This window comes from Lampris incognitus, chromosome 16 (assembly GCF_029633865.1).
Source record: "Lampris incognitus isolate fLamInc1 chromosome 16, fLamInc1.hap2, whole genome shotgun sequence".
In the NCBI taxonomy this organism is placed as follows: domain Eukaryota; kingdom Metazoa; phylum Chordata; class Actinopteri; order Lampriformes; family Lampridae; genus Lampris; species Lampris incognitus.
Window position 1 is genome coordinate 39,303,390 of NC_079226.1, and position 11,939 is coordinate 39,315,328.

At 46.2% G+C, this 11,939-nt stretch overlaps 1 protein-coding gene across 1 annotated transcript in view; it reads right to left on the reverse strand.

Moving 5' to 3' along the window:
• Window positions 1–11,464, reverse strand: part of map4k5 (mitogen-activated protein kinase kinase kinase kinase 5) — a 79,073-nt gene extending 67,609 nt beyond the window's left edge. Inside the window, exons 1-3 of the mRNA XM_056296502.1 lie at window positions 11,002–11,464; window positions 10,164–10,428; window positions 5,601–5,658 (exon numbers count right to left, since the gene is read on the reverse strand). Coding sequence (XP_056152477.1) covers window positions 5,601–5,658; window positions 10,164–10,271 — 166 coding nt within the window. The 5' untranslated portion in view covers window positions 10,272–10,428; window positions 11,002–11,464. The remainder of the gene's footprint in view (window positions 1–5,600; window positions 5,659–10,163; window positions 10,429–11,001) is intronic.
• Window positions 11,465–11,939: the final 475 nt, after the last annotated feature.

Consider the following 11,939-nt stretch of genomic DNA (forward strand, 5'->3'; position numbering starts at 1 on the left):
TCAAAGGCTTCCTCTCCTCCCAGGGCTACTGTTGTTAACGTTAGCTACGGACTCCGGTTATGATGTGAGAAACAAATATTTTTCACCAAGTTACATGCAAATCTTTTAATGCAGTCATATATCTGACTCTTATCATCAATTCCATCTGATGGATGCTCTGTAACACAGTGTAGATATACTTGTTTTTCATACCCCACTGACCTGTGCAAGCTTTTGTAAACATGCAACCACGAGACTGGAGTCACTTTCTGGGCAAGAGAAATACCAGTAGGCTAACTTTGCAAATCTCCTGTTAAACTCTAGGGCATTCATGCAGTTTACATGGTAGACTATATCTCTGTGAAATTGGTACGAGTTTACTATCATTTGATTGCTAACACAGTTAAGAGAAATATGAAGCCATGATTTAATTTACTATTTCAATAGCTAGTGAGAGTAACAAAGGAAAGGTTAACAGGGATTCGTACTCAGGTTACTGCAAATCCAACTGTTTTTAAAGGTCTTACGATCATTATTATTATAATTATTATTATCTGCTGCGTCCAGTGGGCCCAAGGACCACGGCCCATGCCTGGAGCTGCACCTGAGGAGGAAGCACCAAGGGCAGTCTTGATAGGATGCGGAAGTAGGGCAGGCTAAGCTAACTGCTAGCCCATGCTGACCGGCAGTTCCGACAGTAATCCTGGCTGGCGTTCATTCCCAGTTTAGATATATGTGTTCGTTTGTGTGTTCTTGAAGTTCTTGTAGTTTTTGGATATGTGTTTTTGTCTTTGTGTTGCACTGCTGTGGGCTGGGGGAAACAATATTTCGTTTGATTTCATGTACTTTCATACATGAAATGAAACGACGTCCTGATTATAATGAATATTTATCAATTGAAAATTAACTAATAGGTAATAAACGTTTGCTTATTGAGTCTTAAAACCACTGCCAACTTGGCTGAAGTTTAAGAAAAAGCTATAAAATGATGCGACATGAGAAGCATTAACCAAAGTTTCAATAAAAAAAAAGAAAATAAGAAGCAAAGTTTACTGTTAGTTAAATATGTTCATAAAACTCATCTTTAACGGGCTCTAACCTGCCTGTCAGGACAGCGTAGGCGTTGTCTGATCACATAATGATTGACAGTAGCGTCTCACTGGCTTTGTAAACAACCCAACAACGTGGTAGTCGGTGAAAGCTAGTTAACACTCTGCTAGCAATAGTAGTATCGGCTAGGATCGATACGGTGCAGCCACATGTGTTTGAACTGGCAGATACTGAATTTCCTGAGGATCAACTACAGGTCCTGCCCGCCAGAAACTGACAACTTCACGCTTATTAATCGGTCACTGATTGGTGAGCTACATGACAGAAAGAAGACAGGAGCCAAATCTACATCAGCTATCGAAGAAACGGGACACGACAGATTTTTCTGGGTTTTTGCAATGACTGCATTGTGTGGAACAAGCAAAGTTGCCCCGTGTAATGGTTTTCCTTTGTTTCCCTTTGAATTTAACGCGGATACAGCATGTGTGCACGTCCCCGTTAGTTGTTGTGTGCAATGGAATGAAATGTGTTCGGTTCTGCTAGCAATGGCAAGAGCCAGGTAGGATCAGCGTAGGGCTGCTGTGCATGTTTGTTCCAGCAGATACTGATTTTCCTGGGGATCAACCAGATATCCATGCAATTAGATTGAGAGATTGTTGGACAGCAGCTTCCGAAAATGCAGTGTGCTTCACAACTTTTTCTGCCATGTAGTGGTTAATTTAGTTATTCACATGGCAGAGCATTATGTCATATGCATGGGTATTTTGTAAACGAATGTTCTGTCAATTTATTTCCCCCATTATCGTTGGCACCACAGGTTTTTGGATTGAAATAAAATTGGATGCGGTGGCGCAGTGGTTAGCACAGTCGCCTCACAGCAAGAAGATCCTGGGTTCGAGCCCTGGGGTAGGCCAAACCTTGGGGGTCGTCCTCTGTGTGGAATTTGCATGTTCTCCCCGTGTCTGCGTGGGTTTCCTCCAGGGGCTCCGGTTTCCTCCCACAGTCCAAAGACATGTAGGTCAGGTGAATCGGCCGTACTAAATTGTCCCTAGGTATGAATGTGTGTGTTTGTGTGTGTGTGTGTGTGGGGGGGGGGGCCTATGTGACGGTCTGGCGGCCTGTCCAGGGTGTCTCCCTGCCTGCTGCCCAATGACTGCTGGGATAGGCTCAAGCATCCCCGCGACCCTGGGAGCAGGATAAGCGGTTCGGATAATGGATAGATGAATTACCCGCTGTGTTTTCATTCCAAGGTTTATACACTGAATGATTTTGTTATGCAAAAAAGAAACAAGCAAAAACTGCACACACGTGTCATGAGCTTAAAAACGGCAAATGGACTGACATCAAAAAAGGTATTCAAGAGTTGCATCAGACGTGCATTGTGTATCCTCTCTTGAAGCCTCCATGTTGCATTAAAGTTGCTTTAAGATAAACCGATGAACAAAATCATTACTCCACCCCCGTTCGGGGTTTAGCCTGCAGCTTTATGGTGTCTACAACCTACAGCACCATGTGTGTAATAACGTCAATTTCTTATCCATCTAATCTTGAGTGATCCCCTTGATTGTCGCACGTCATTAAATGCAATGGAAGCAGAAACAGATGTGCTCAGTCTGCCCTGGCTGATTCTCTTTATGGTCGCTCAGGGGGCTAAGTGTACCCTGAACTTCATATGGAAAAAAAAGGTACCCTGTAAAACGCTTGGCCAATCATGACCAAGGTTGCACAGTGTCATCTTTACGTTTCTAGTTCGGATGCTTTTGAAATACATTTGGGGAAAAGCTGCTATGATTCATCGTCTACCATGAGATAAAAATATATTTCTGAAGGAATAATTTCAGGGTTCGGGAAAGTAGGGGGAAAAAAAACGTCGATTTTGAGGCCTGCAGGGCACTTAAAATGCAAGAGAGCCTCCGCTCCATGTGTTAGCAGTGTGGTCACTAGCTTGTACATGTCCAACTTTGTGCCCCACAGATGAAGAAGGGACATAGCAAATGAACAAATTCTGAATTGGAAGAAGAAAATCAAACAACGAAAAACAAGCCACTATGAAGAGCTTCCTCTAGAAGTCCTCTCTATATCCTTCAACGGTCACTTAGCAAAGATCAACTGTAAGGCTTTACACTGGACATTGCCCTCTAAATTGCCTAACAAACTGTTTGTACCCAAGAGCCACTGCAGCCTGAGGGCCAGGTCACTCCCTGCTTCTTCATAAACCCCTGTCTACATAGCAACGTCACTCCTTCTGGTCAAACCTGTTTGATCCTCGAGTCCGCCCAAATACTGTTTACCTGAAGGAAGGCAGAAAGGGCTAATGGTTTCTATGAGGAGAGCAGCTCCTGTTTAAACAGGATGCACACACAGGCCGGGCTTTCACAGATTCCATCTTGGGACTGGGTTCTATCTATGTTTCACTGAAAATGTAGATAGTAACTACAAAATTCTGCCATCTAGAAAACCCGACCCTGGAATCTACCAGTGCGGTGCCATAAGAATCATGTGACTCGAAAGCTCTCTCTGTAGGCGGGTGTCGGGCCCATTTAGTTCTTCTGAAAACAGGACCTAAAGCCATACTTCTATCAGAATGAGAATCAACTTTATTGGCCAAGTAAGCTTATGTATATGAGGAATTTGACTCCGCTTTACAGTAGCTTCTCGTAACAAAAAAGAAAATAGAACAATAGAATACTGGATAAGTATGTAGTATGTATGCACAAGGTATTTCACAACTATACAGAGTATAGTTTTCCTTTTACTGGCAAGGGCTGTATCCACCGTTCATTCGTTACACCTCTCCATACTATAACACTTTATTTTAGCTGCTGAGCGCTTGCAACTTTTCAGGTTTCCACAAATGATTAGTGTCATGGACGTGGAATTTACTACATTCCCCTATCCTCAACAGTCAAAATACTCTAAAATCTGTCCTTTAGTCCTCCTTCCCACTTGCTGATAAACCAACCTGATCTACTTCACACACACACACATACACACACAACTGTGCTCTAATCCTCTAGGCCTTATTCTAAAGCTCAAGGTTTCTGATGAAAGATAAGCACCAGATAAATAAATACATACATCGATAAATAAATCAGGGCACTGATTTCTTGATCCACCCATTTCAGACGGATCATCCTACGCTTACAAACAGAAGACACTACGATGAAGATGCTTGAGACAGTGAATCACGCATGAGCCACAGAGATAAGCACGCTGCTAGAGCCACAACCTCTCCTCCCCACATGTCCACTGTGTCCAATACCACCCCCCCAAAAAAACCCCCCACTGACAACAAGTCAGGAAATGAAAGAGAAAATGCACAGAGGGGAATCTTTTCCTTTAATGACCTATAATCAGCCGGGCTTTGTCTGGTTGCCGGTGGTACAAAGCCCCCGCCGTAATCCCACTAATCTGGATAAAACCAACTCTGCCACTGGGTCACCAGTGCTCCAGACCTGCAACATCACTCAGTTGTTGAGTCCATACTCTCAAGAAATGCAGCAACTAGTACACGACCAGAGAAGATCTTCCCATGGAGCTTGGGTTAACAAAGTCTGTGTCCTCTGTAAAAAAAAAACTGGCCTTGGTCACGGACATGCTTTATGTCCTTGTTCTCATATCATTCCTAATTTGTTATCCTCATTTTGACATATGTATATATTTCTTTTATGGATTTTTTTGTCCTCTTTTTCTCTTTAATTGTACCCGGCCAATTACCCCACTCTTCCGTGCCATCTGGGTCTCTGCTCCACCCCCTCTGCCAATCCAGGGAGGGCTGCAGACTACCACATGCCTCCTCCGATATATGTGGAGTCGCCAGCCGCTTCTTTTCACCCGACAGTGAGGAGTTTCACCAGGGGGACGTACCGCGTGGGAGGATCACGCTCACCGCCCCCCCCCCCCAAACGGGCGCCCCGACCGACCAGAGGAGGTGCTAGTGCAGAGACCAGGACACATAACAACACCCGGCTTCCGACTCACTGACATGGCCAATTGTGTCTGCAGGGACGCCCGACCAAGCCGGAGATAACACGGGGATTCGAACTGGCGATCCCCGTGTTGGTAGGCAACGGAATAGACCGCCACACCACCTGGATGCCCCATTTTCATATTTTATCTGTTATTTCTTTTGATTCTTTTAAATCAAGGCATTTGTTTTGTTGGTAAAGCAGTTTGTACAAGTGGTTTTAAAAGTTCCAAGTAAGCCAAATGTCCACCTCCTTAATTTTGGAACTGGGGCAAAAGCTCTTTATAAATGAAGATCAAACTTCACAGTGATAAATATCACTATAGGTGAAGTTAAAGAGCCTCTATAACAACACAGAATTTTTACTCATTTGTATTATGACTGTGCAATGGTATTTTCCATATTTTTAATGTGTTTTGTCCAAACTTCTTAAACCCTGGAAATTACAGAACTGAATCTCCAGATTTTTCAGGGCTGAATTTCCAGCCTTGATGGGATCCCAACCTTGGACTTTGCCACCTGACTAATAAGGTTCATACTCTTCTTAAACCCACTCAGAGATTAGAATAAATGAAAGGGAAAAAAAAAAGATAATCACACGTACCTGGTTCCAGCTTTATAATCTTCACTGCTGCAAGCTCTCCTGTCTGAATATTCCGAGCCTGGAAAGCAGGACAAGATCATTTTAAAGAAACCCAAAGAGCATCACAATAACTGTAAACCTAAATCTACTGCTCCAACTTCAGAGCTTCTGACATAATCTAACATGATGCCTTGTTGTGACATTGATTACAGCGCTGGCCTACATAGGCAAGAGAGCGATTAATGCGATTAGGACTATACCTTTGCCTCGGTGCTAAGTGATGTGGAAGCAATCACTTACACACAATAGTAAAACTTGCTATCAAGAGGCATCATTCAGACAATTCAACATGGTAACTTTGACAAAGTGCATGTTAACACGACAGGACTGTGGCAAATCTACACTTTGCTTTGAGCCAACCAGAATTTACCAACAACCTCAAATAATATCAACACCAGAATTCACGGCATCAGCTCATAGTCAGTAAGGAGGGGCAAGCAATTGTATGTCCACAACTATGTCAATATGACTACAAAAATACCATTGTGTGATTCTGTGGCATTCACAGAGTATTTTATTTATCTTTCATATTTTTAACTGCCGGTACTGCCGGCATGGTGGCGCAGTGGTTAGTGCAGTGGCCTCACAGCAAGAAGGTCCTGGGTTCGAGCCCTGGGGTAGTCCAACCTTGGGGGTTGTCCCAGATCGTCCTCTGTGTGGAGTTTGCATGTTCTCTTCATGTCTGCGTGGGTTTCCTCCGGGTGCTCCGGTTTGCTCCCACAGTCCAAAGACATGTAGGTCATGTGAATCGGCTGAACTAAATTGTCCCTAGGTGTGAATGTGTGTGTCGGCCCGGCAGCCTGCCCAGGGTGTCTCCCTGCCTGCCGCCCAATGACTGCTGGGAAAGGCTCCAGCATCTCTGCGACCCTGAGAGCAGAATAAGCGGTTTGGATAATGGATGGATGGATGTCCTTAACCGTGCTATATTGAAGACATCCAGAATTCCCTTCTAGGTGTGGGAAGTTTCCATATGAAACTAGGTTGCACCCTACATTCCCTAACCCAGGTTAAGACTGAGCCTCAAGTGCTGTGGGATTGAAGCGATGCAGTTAATTCAGCAAGAAACCATAGAGCCCTTGCGCGTCCACCTTTCGATGCTTAGACCATGGCTGACTCAGACTGACAAGCAATCTCCCACACAAAGTTTAAAAGTGTTCAGCCACTGACACAGACACATGGGTTCTCAGGCATAATTACTATGCGGCAATTTTGGTATGTTGCAGCTTTCTAAGGTACTGAGAACATGGCATCCCGGTGGTCCACCAGATATACAGATTCCATGTTATCTCAGACCTAAATGCAATGTCGTGGTTCAGAATCTGGCCTAGGACCTGTGTAGCATCCTATTCCTCCTGTTAACCGTTATTCTTCTCTGTCCACCTAAAAACATCAGAGAACCCCCTGAAAAAGTCCTTTGAAAAAGGAGGGGGAAATCAGCATCCCTGTTAAGATAGATGGAGCACACAAATCCAAACAAATTCAAGCAGATGCATGACTAACTGAAAAGCAGAAATTACATCTCTACCTCACACAAACAGGAATATATGTCAGTGAATAAATGACATATTCCATATGCCTATTTTTAGATTATCGAGGCCATTTTGAATAAACTTTAACTGTCCTCAACAACATAGCTGAATAATGAATCCAATTAGTTACAACAGCACTTGTGTGGGTTTACCTTTCCCCCATGTAGCTAGACCAAACCTGAGAACAAAACCCAAAAAGGAGAAGTTCAGAACACGGGTCTGTAAAAAAAAAGAAAGAAAGAAAGAAAAAAAAGCGCAAAATTGGCAGGCAGCGCGACTTCAACAACCTTCAGCTGCAGTGAGGAGGGGTAGTTTGGCATGTAATGCAACCTGTACTGACTGCATGGCGGGTCGGTTTCTGTCTCAATGAATTTACCAAGCACTGTTCTGCCGACGAGATTATTCACTACTGCAAACTGTTCTCTTCTCTCACATCTTTTCTCCCTCTCGGAATGATGTCTTCTGCTTTCTCTTCCCCTGTGTATGTGAACGGTGTGATGTGAGTCTCCCCTGTGTGCATGTGTAGTCTGTTCTCCACCCAGGTCTACGTGGTGATGGTGGTCGCGTGGCTCAGGTCCCGGGCTTGTTCCGGTGGCATCTGGACACTGCTTCGCATCCTCCTCATCATATTCTCCATATATATTATAATTCTGTTGTCCTCTTTCAATGCTGTGTTCTGTAAATTGTGTTTTGTTCTGTAAACACACCATCCATTGCACGTCTGTCCGTCTTGGGAGAGACATCCCTCCTCTGTTGCGCTCCCTGAGGTTTCTTCCTATTTTTCTCCTTGTTAAAGCGGTTTTTTTTTTAAGGGAGTTGTTCCTTATCTGATGACAGGGTCTAAGGACGGGATGTTGTGTTGCCGTAAAGCCCCCCTGAGACAAATTTGTAATTTGTGACATTGGGCTATACAAATAAAACTGACTTCAATTAACCATTACACGCAACGGATAAGAGACAAGCTCTGACACCACTAGACCAATCACCATGTCTGGCTCCAGATAAAAACCTGCACCAGCTGTGGTGTCCACTTCTTGGAGGGTTCAGCTCGCTGTGAGTGAGGACCACAGGGAAACTGGCAGGAGTTTTCCAGACAATGCATCCTTTCATGCACACGACCCAAGATTATTGCGTTAAGCTGATCTGGGTCCATCTCGTGCAGGGAGGCCAGTCACGCTGAGCTCCTCTGTGGCCTATCACCTTGTGACATCATCAAAACAAGATGTGCTTACACTCTGTGTTGGACATCAAATAAGAGTGTCTTTCTTTTTTTCTATTACATCTGTCAGTCTTTTTGTCTGTCTATTTCTTCTGCAGAACGTTGTTGGTACCATTACCATCTCCGATCTCCTCTTTGTAAACGAGAAAAAGTTCTGACCCAACATCAAGCAAAAATTCTGATTCTGATTTTGTTGTTGCCGCCACTTATTTATCTGGACAACCTTGGAGGTGTGGATCCACTTCACAGGTTAAGAACTTCACTTTCACACCCAACAGAGCCAAGTTTGGCTCAAGTCTCAACCCTGTTTTTTTTTCCCAGGGTAAGAGGGTGATGGGGTGGGTTGTCACTGATGTTGTTGACCAGCATGTTTCCACGATCATTAGTCCAGTGAAAGAAGGCAGAAGCAAGCACTGTTTGCTCCAAGATCAACACAAATCTTGGCTCGGGCACTAGTGTTAAAAACAGTGCACCACATACCAACAGCAATGTGCCACAGATGTATTGTTATGGGCCTTTGTTCTACCAATGATTCAAGAATAACTGGGTGAACGGAAATAAAGAGATTCTGGAACAAGGTATTCCAAAGTGAAGAGTGTTGTAATGTTTGAGATTTTCGAATCTGGTGTGCGTCAAACCTCCAAGAATGAAGAACAACAATATCCTGAGTTTGGTTAGAAAAGGGTCTCTAATGGAAAACTATGATGAGAAGCAGTAATAGGCAGAAAATAAATACCTAATAATATCAATGCCATAGCCAATTATTACAATCACGCATGAAAAGCCCATCATTATGAGCCCTAATATTCAAAACACTAAGATCCAAGTGTCATCAGCCCATTAAGCGTGGCATTGCATCATAAAGAGTACTAAGCCAAGTGAGAGGAATGTGATGTCTATTTAAATTCAACTTGCGCAGAGCAAACCAAAGGAGGACTTTCCCAATTTTAAGTATTTCCGCTGTCAGTGCGGCGTAGAACACACCCATGGCGAAAACGCATGTTTAGACAGGGGCCTGATCGTATTTCACCCTGCCGCAGCCCAAGCCTCGCCTCTGTGCTCTGAGAGAATACCAGGCACTGCATTCCACTGTCCTGGGGTGGTGGGTGATGGGGGGGGGGCTGACGTGGGGAGGCTGGGGGCCTGCCAGAGACTGCTTTGTAAGGCGAGGGGCCATGACTGGCAGCTTGAACTATCACACAGTGGATCAATTCGGCTGTTGAGTCAACTATGCTTATGGCATAGGGATATACAGGCCCAGCACAGCTCGTATTAGAATGAGAGGAAGGGGGGGTATTATATAGCCTTGTGAAATGGCAGTTGCTGTTATGTTACTGTTAACATTATAAAACAACAACAACAGCTATCTCACCTCATTCCAAAAGCATGGCAATATTTGCACGGTGCAGCAAACAGCAGGGCTTAACTTTTCATGTTCGAGCTCATATCAACTTCAGATCAATGAACACACACAAATCAACTTTGCAGCATCTTTCTCACGCAACCATAACCACGTGTGCGATCCAAAGTGGGCGAAGGTGAAGCCTGACCTTAAGTGGAGTTCTGGTAATCAAATGATGCATGAGGCAAAAAAAAACAAAAACATTCACTTGGGAAGCAACTTGATTAGAACTCCCTGTTCTCTGCAGCTACTGGCAAACGCGTTCGCCATATGTCCTGGTAACCCCCGAACAACACACCAATTAAGCCGACGGGCTGACTGAGTGGATTATTTCCTCAACCACAACGTCGGGCTCGGGAACCGATCGGCCGTACCTTGTACACGTCCCCGTAAGTGCCGCTTCCCACCCGCTGGATGAGCTCGAAGTCCTGCTGCGGGTTCCTTCTCTGGATCTCGCCGCTCGGCCGGGGGAAGACGTCCATGGCGGCTTTGAAATGGCTCGTCCGACACCAAGGATCCTTTTTACATGCAAAGCTAGCGGCAGCACATGCGACGAAGAGCTCCGGTGGAGTGAACGTCTGGCACCTTGAAGACCGTTAACATAGATGCTCCTTCGCAGTATGGCCCCTGGTCCATGTCCTGAGAGTGCGAGAGAGAGGGGGGGGCGGCGGGGGGGGTAGTAGAGGTAACTTCTTAACAAACCATTCAAACAAGAACAATAAGCGCACAAGTAAAAACCACTTTATATGCACGGCCGTTTGAGCTGGGTACACTTTTAAGTGCACAACACACACGGGGGGGGGGGGGTTGTTGAGCTCTGCAGAAGTGTGCAGCCACATTATACATCTGTCACACACACACACACGCACCATTAACTGGGGGGGAACTAAGAGCGCACGGCCGAGTGAGGCTGACGCTTTCTAAAATGGAAGAAAAACGGGGGGCCGTATTCCGTTTGGTTCCGCCACTGTCAACTCCAGCAAATAGCCCGAGCCGGGACTTAGCGGCGTTGAATCGCGGTGGTGGATTTAGCGCTAGCCCGACTAGCCGGCTAACCCCTGACGCTAGCCGGCTAACCCCTGACGCTAGCCGGCTAAACCTGACGCTAGCCGGCTAACCGCTGACGCTAGCCGGCTAACCCCTGATGCTAGCTCGCCTGCCGACGCTAGTAGCGTCGTTAGCCGGCCGACGAGTTCAAAGCGGAGCCTTTACCTTTTTCCACAGCACACGCAGGAGGGGGACGAGCTCGCCGAGTCCCCCCGCGGCATTTAACGAAGTCGCGGCGTCGAATAATCCTCTCCCCCCCCCAGCTCCTCCGGAACGGACGCGTCGTCCCTTTGTTCTCCTAGCAAGAGGAAAAAAAACCGTTGGAAGTTGGGACGGCCGTTGCCGTCAACTCTCCCCGTTCTCGGCTGCGGCGGAGTTTATCGGCGTCAAAGTTTAAGACGCCGACATGTCATTTCCTCCTCCCGCTGACACTTCGGGTGGTGGGTGGGTGGTGGTGGTGGTGGTGGGGGCCGCCTTCACTTTCTCCTCTCAGACGACGACGACTCGCCAACTGGGACGACCGTTACGCGCTGTTTCCATCTGACACGTCTCGAAACCGTCGGCCGGGGGACGCCGCAAAGCCCCCGGAGCCCGCTAGTCTTTCTCGGGAGTCGCAGCCGCGGGCGGGCCAGCGAGGCTTGGGCTGCGCGGGAGCGACGCGCGACTCTACCGCCCCCTGGCGTCGGAGTTCGATTCGGGTTTTTAGCCCCGCGTGTGTTTTAACAACGGGGGGGGGGGGGGGCTGAGTCAAACTTGACGGCGCTCCGCCGTCGAAACAGACACGCAACGCTTATACGTTTAAGAGCCGCACTTTCGGCACACGGCCGATCCGCGCACGAAACGGCGTTTTGTTTTATTTTATTTGCCGTCGAAACGCAACGCTTATACATTTAAGAGCCGCACTTTCGGCACACGGCCGATCCGCGCACGAAACTGCGTTTTGTTTTATTTTATTTGCCGTCGAAACGCAACGCTTATACATTTAAGAGCCGCACTTTCGCCACACGGCCGATCCGCGCACGAAACTGCGTTTTATTTTATTTTATTTTATTATTTTATTTCATTTTCCGGTCGTGTCGTCACTGATGACGTGATCGGCGAGT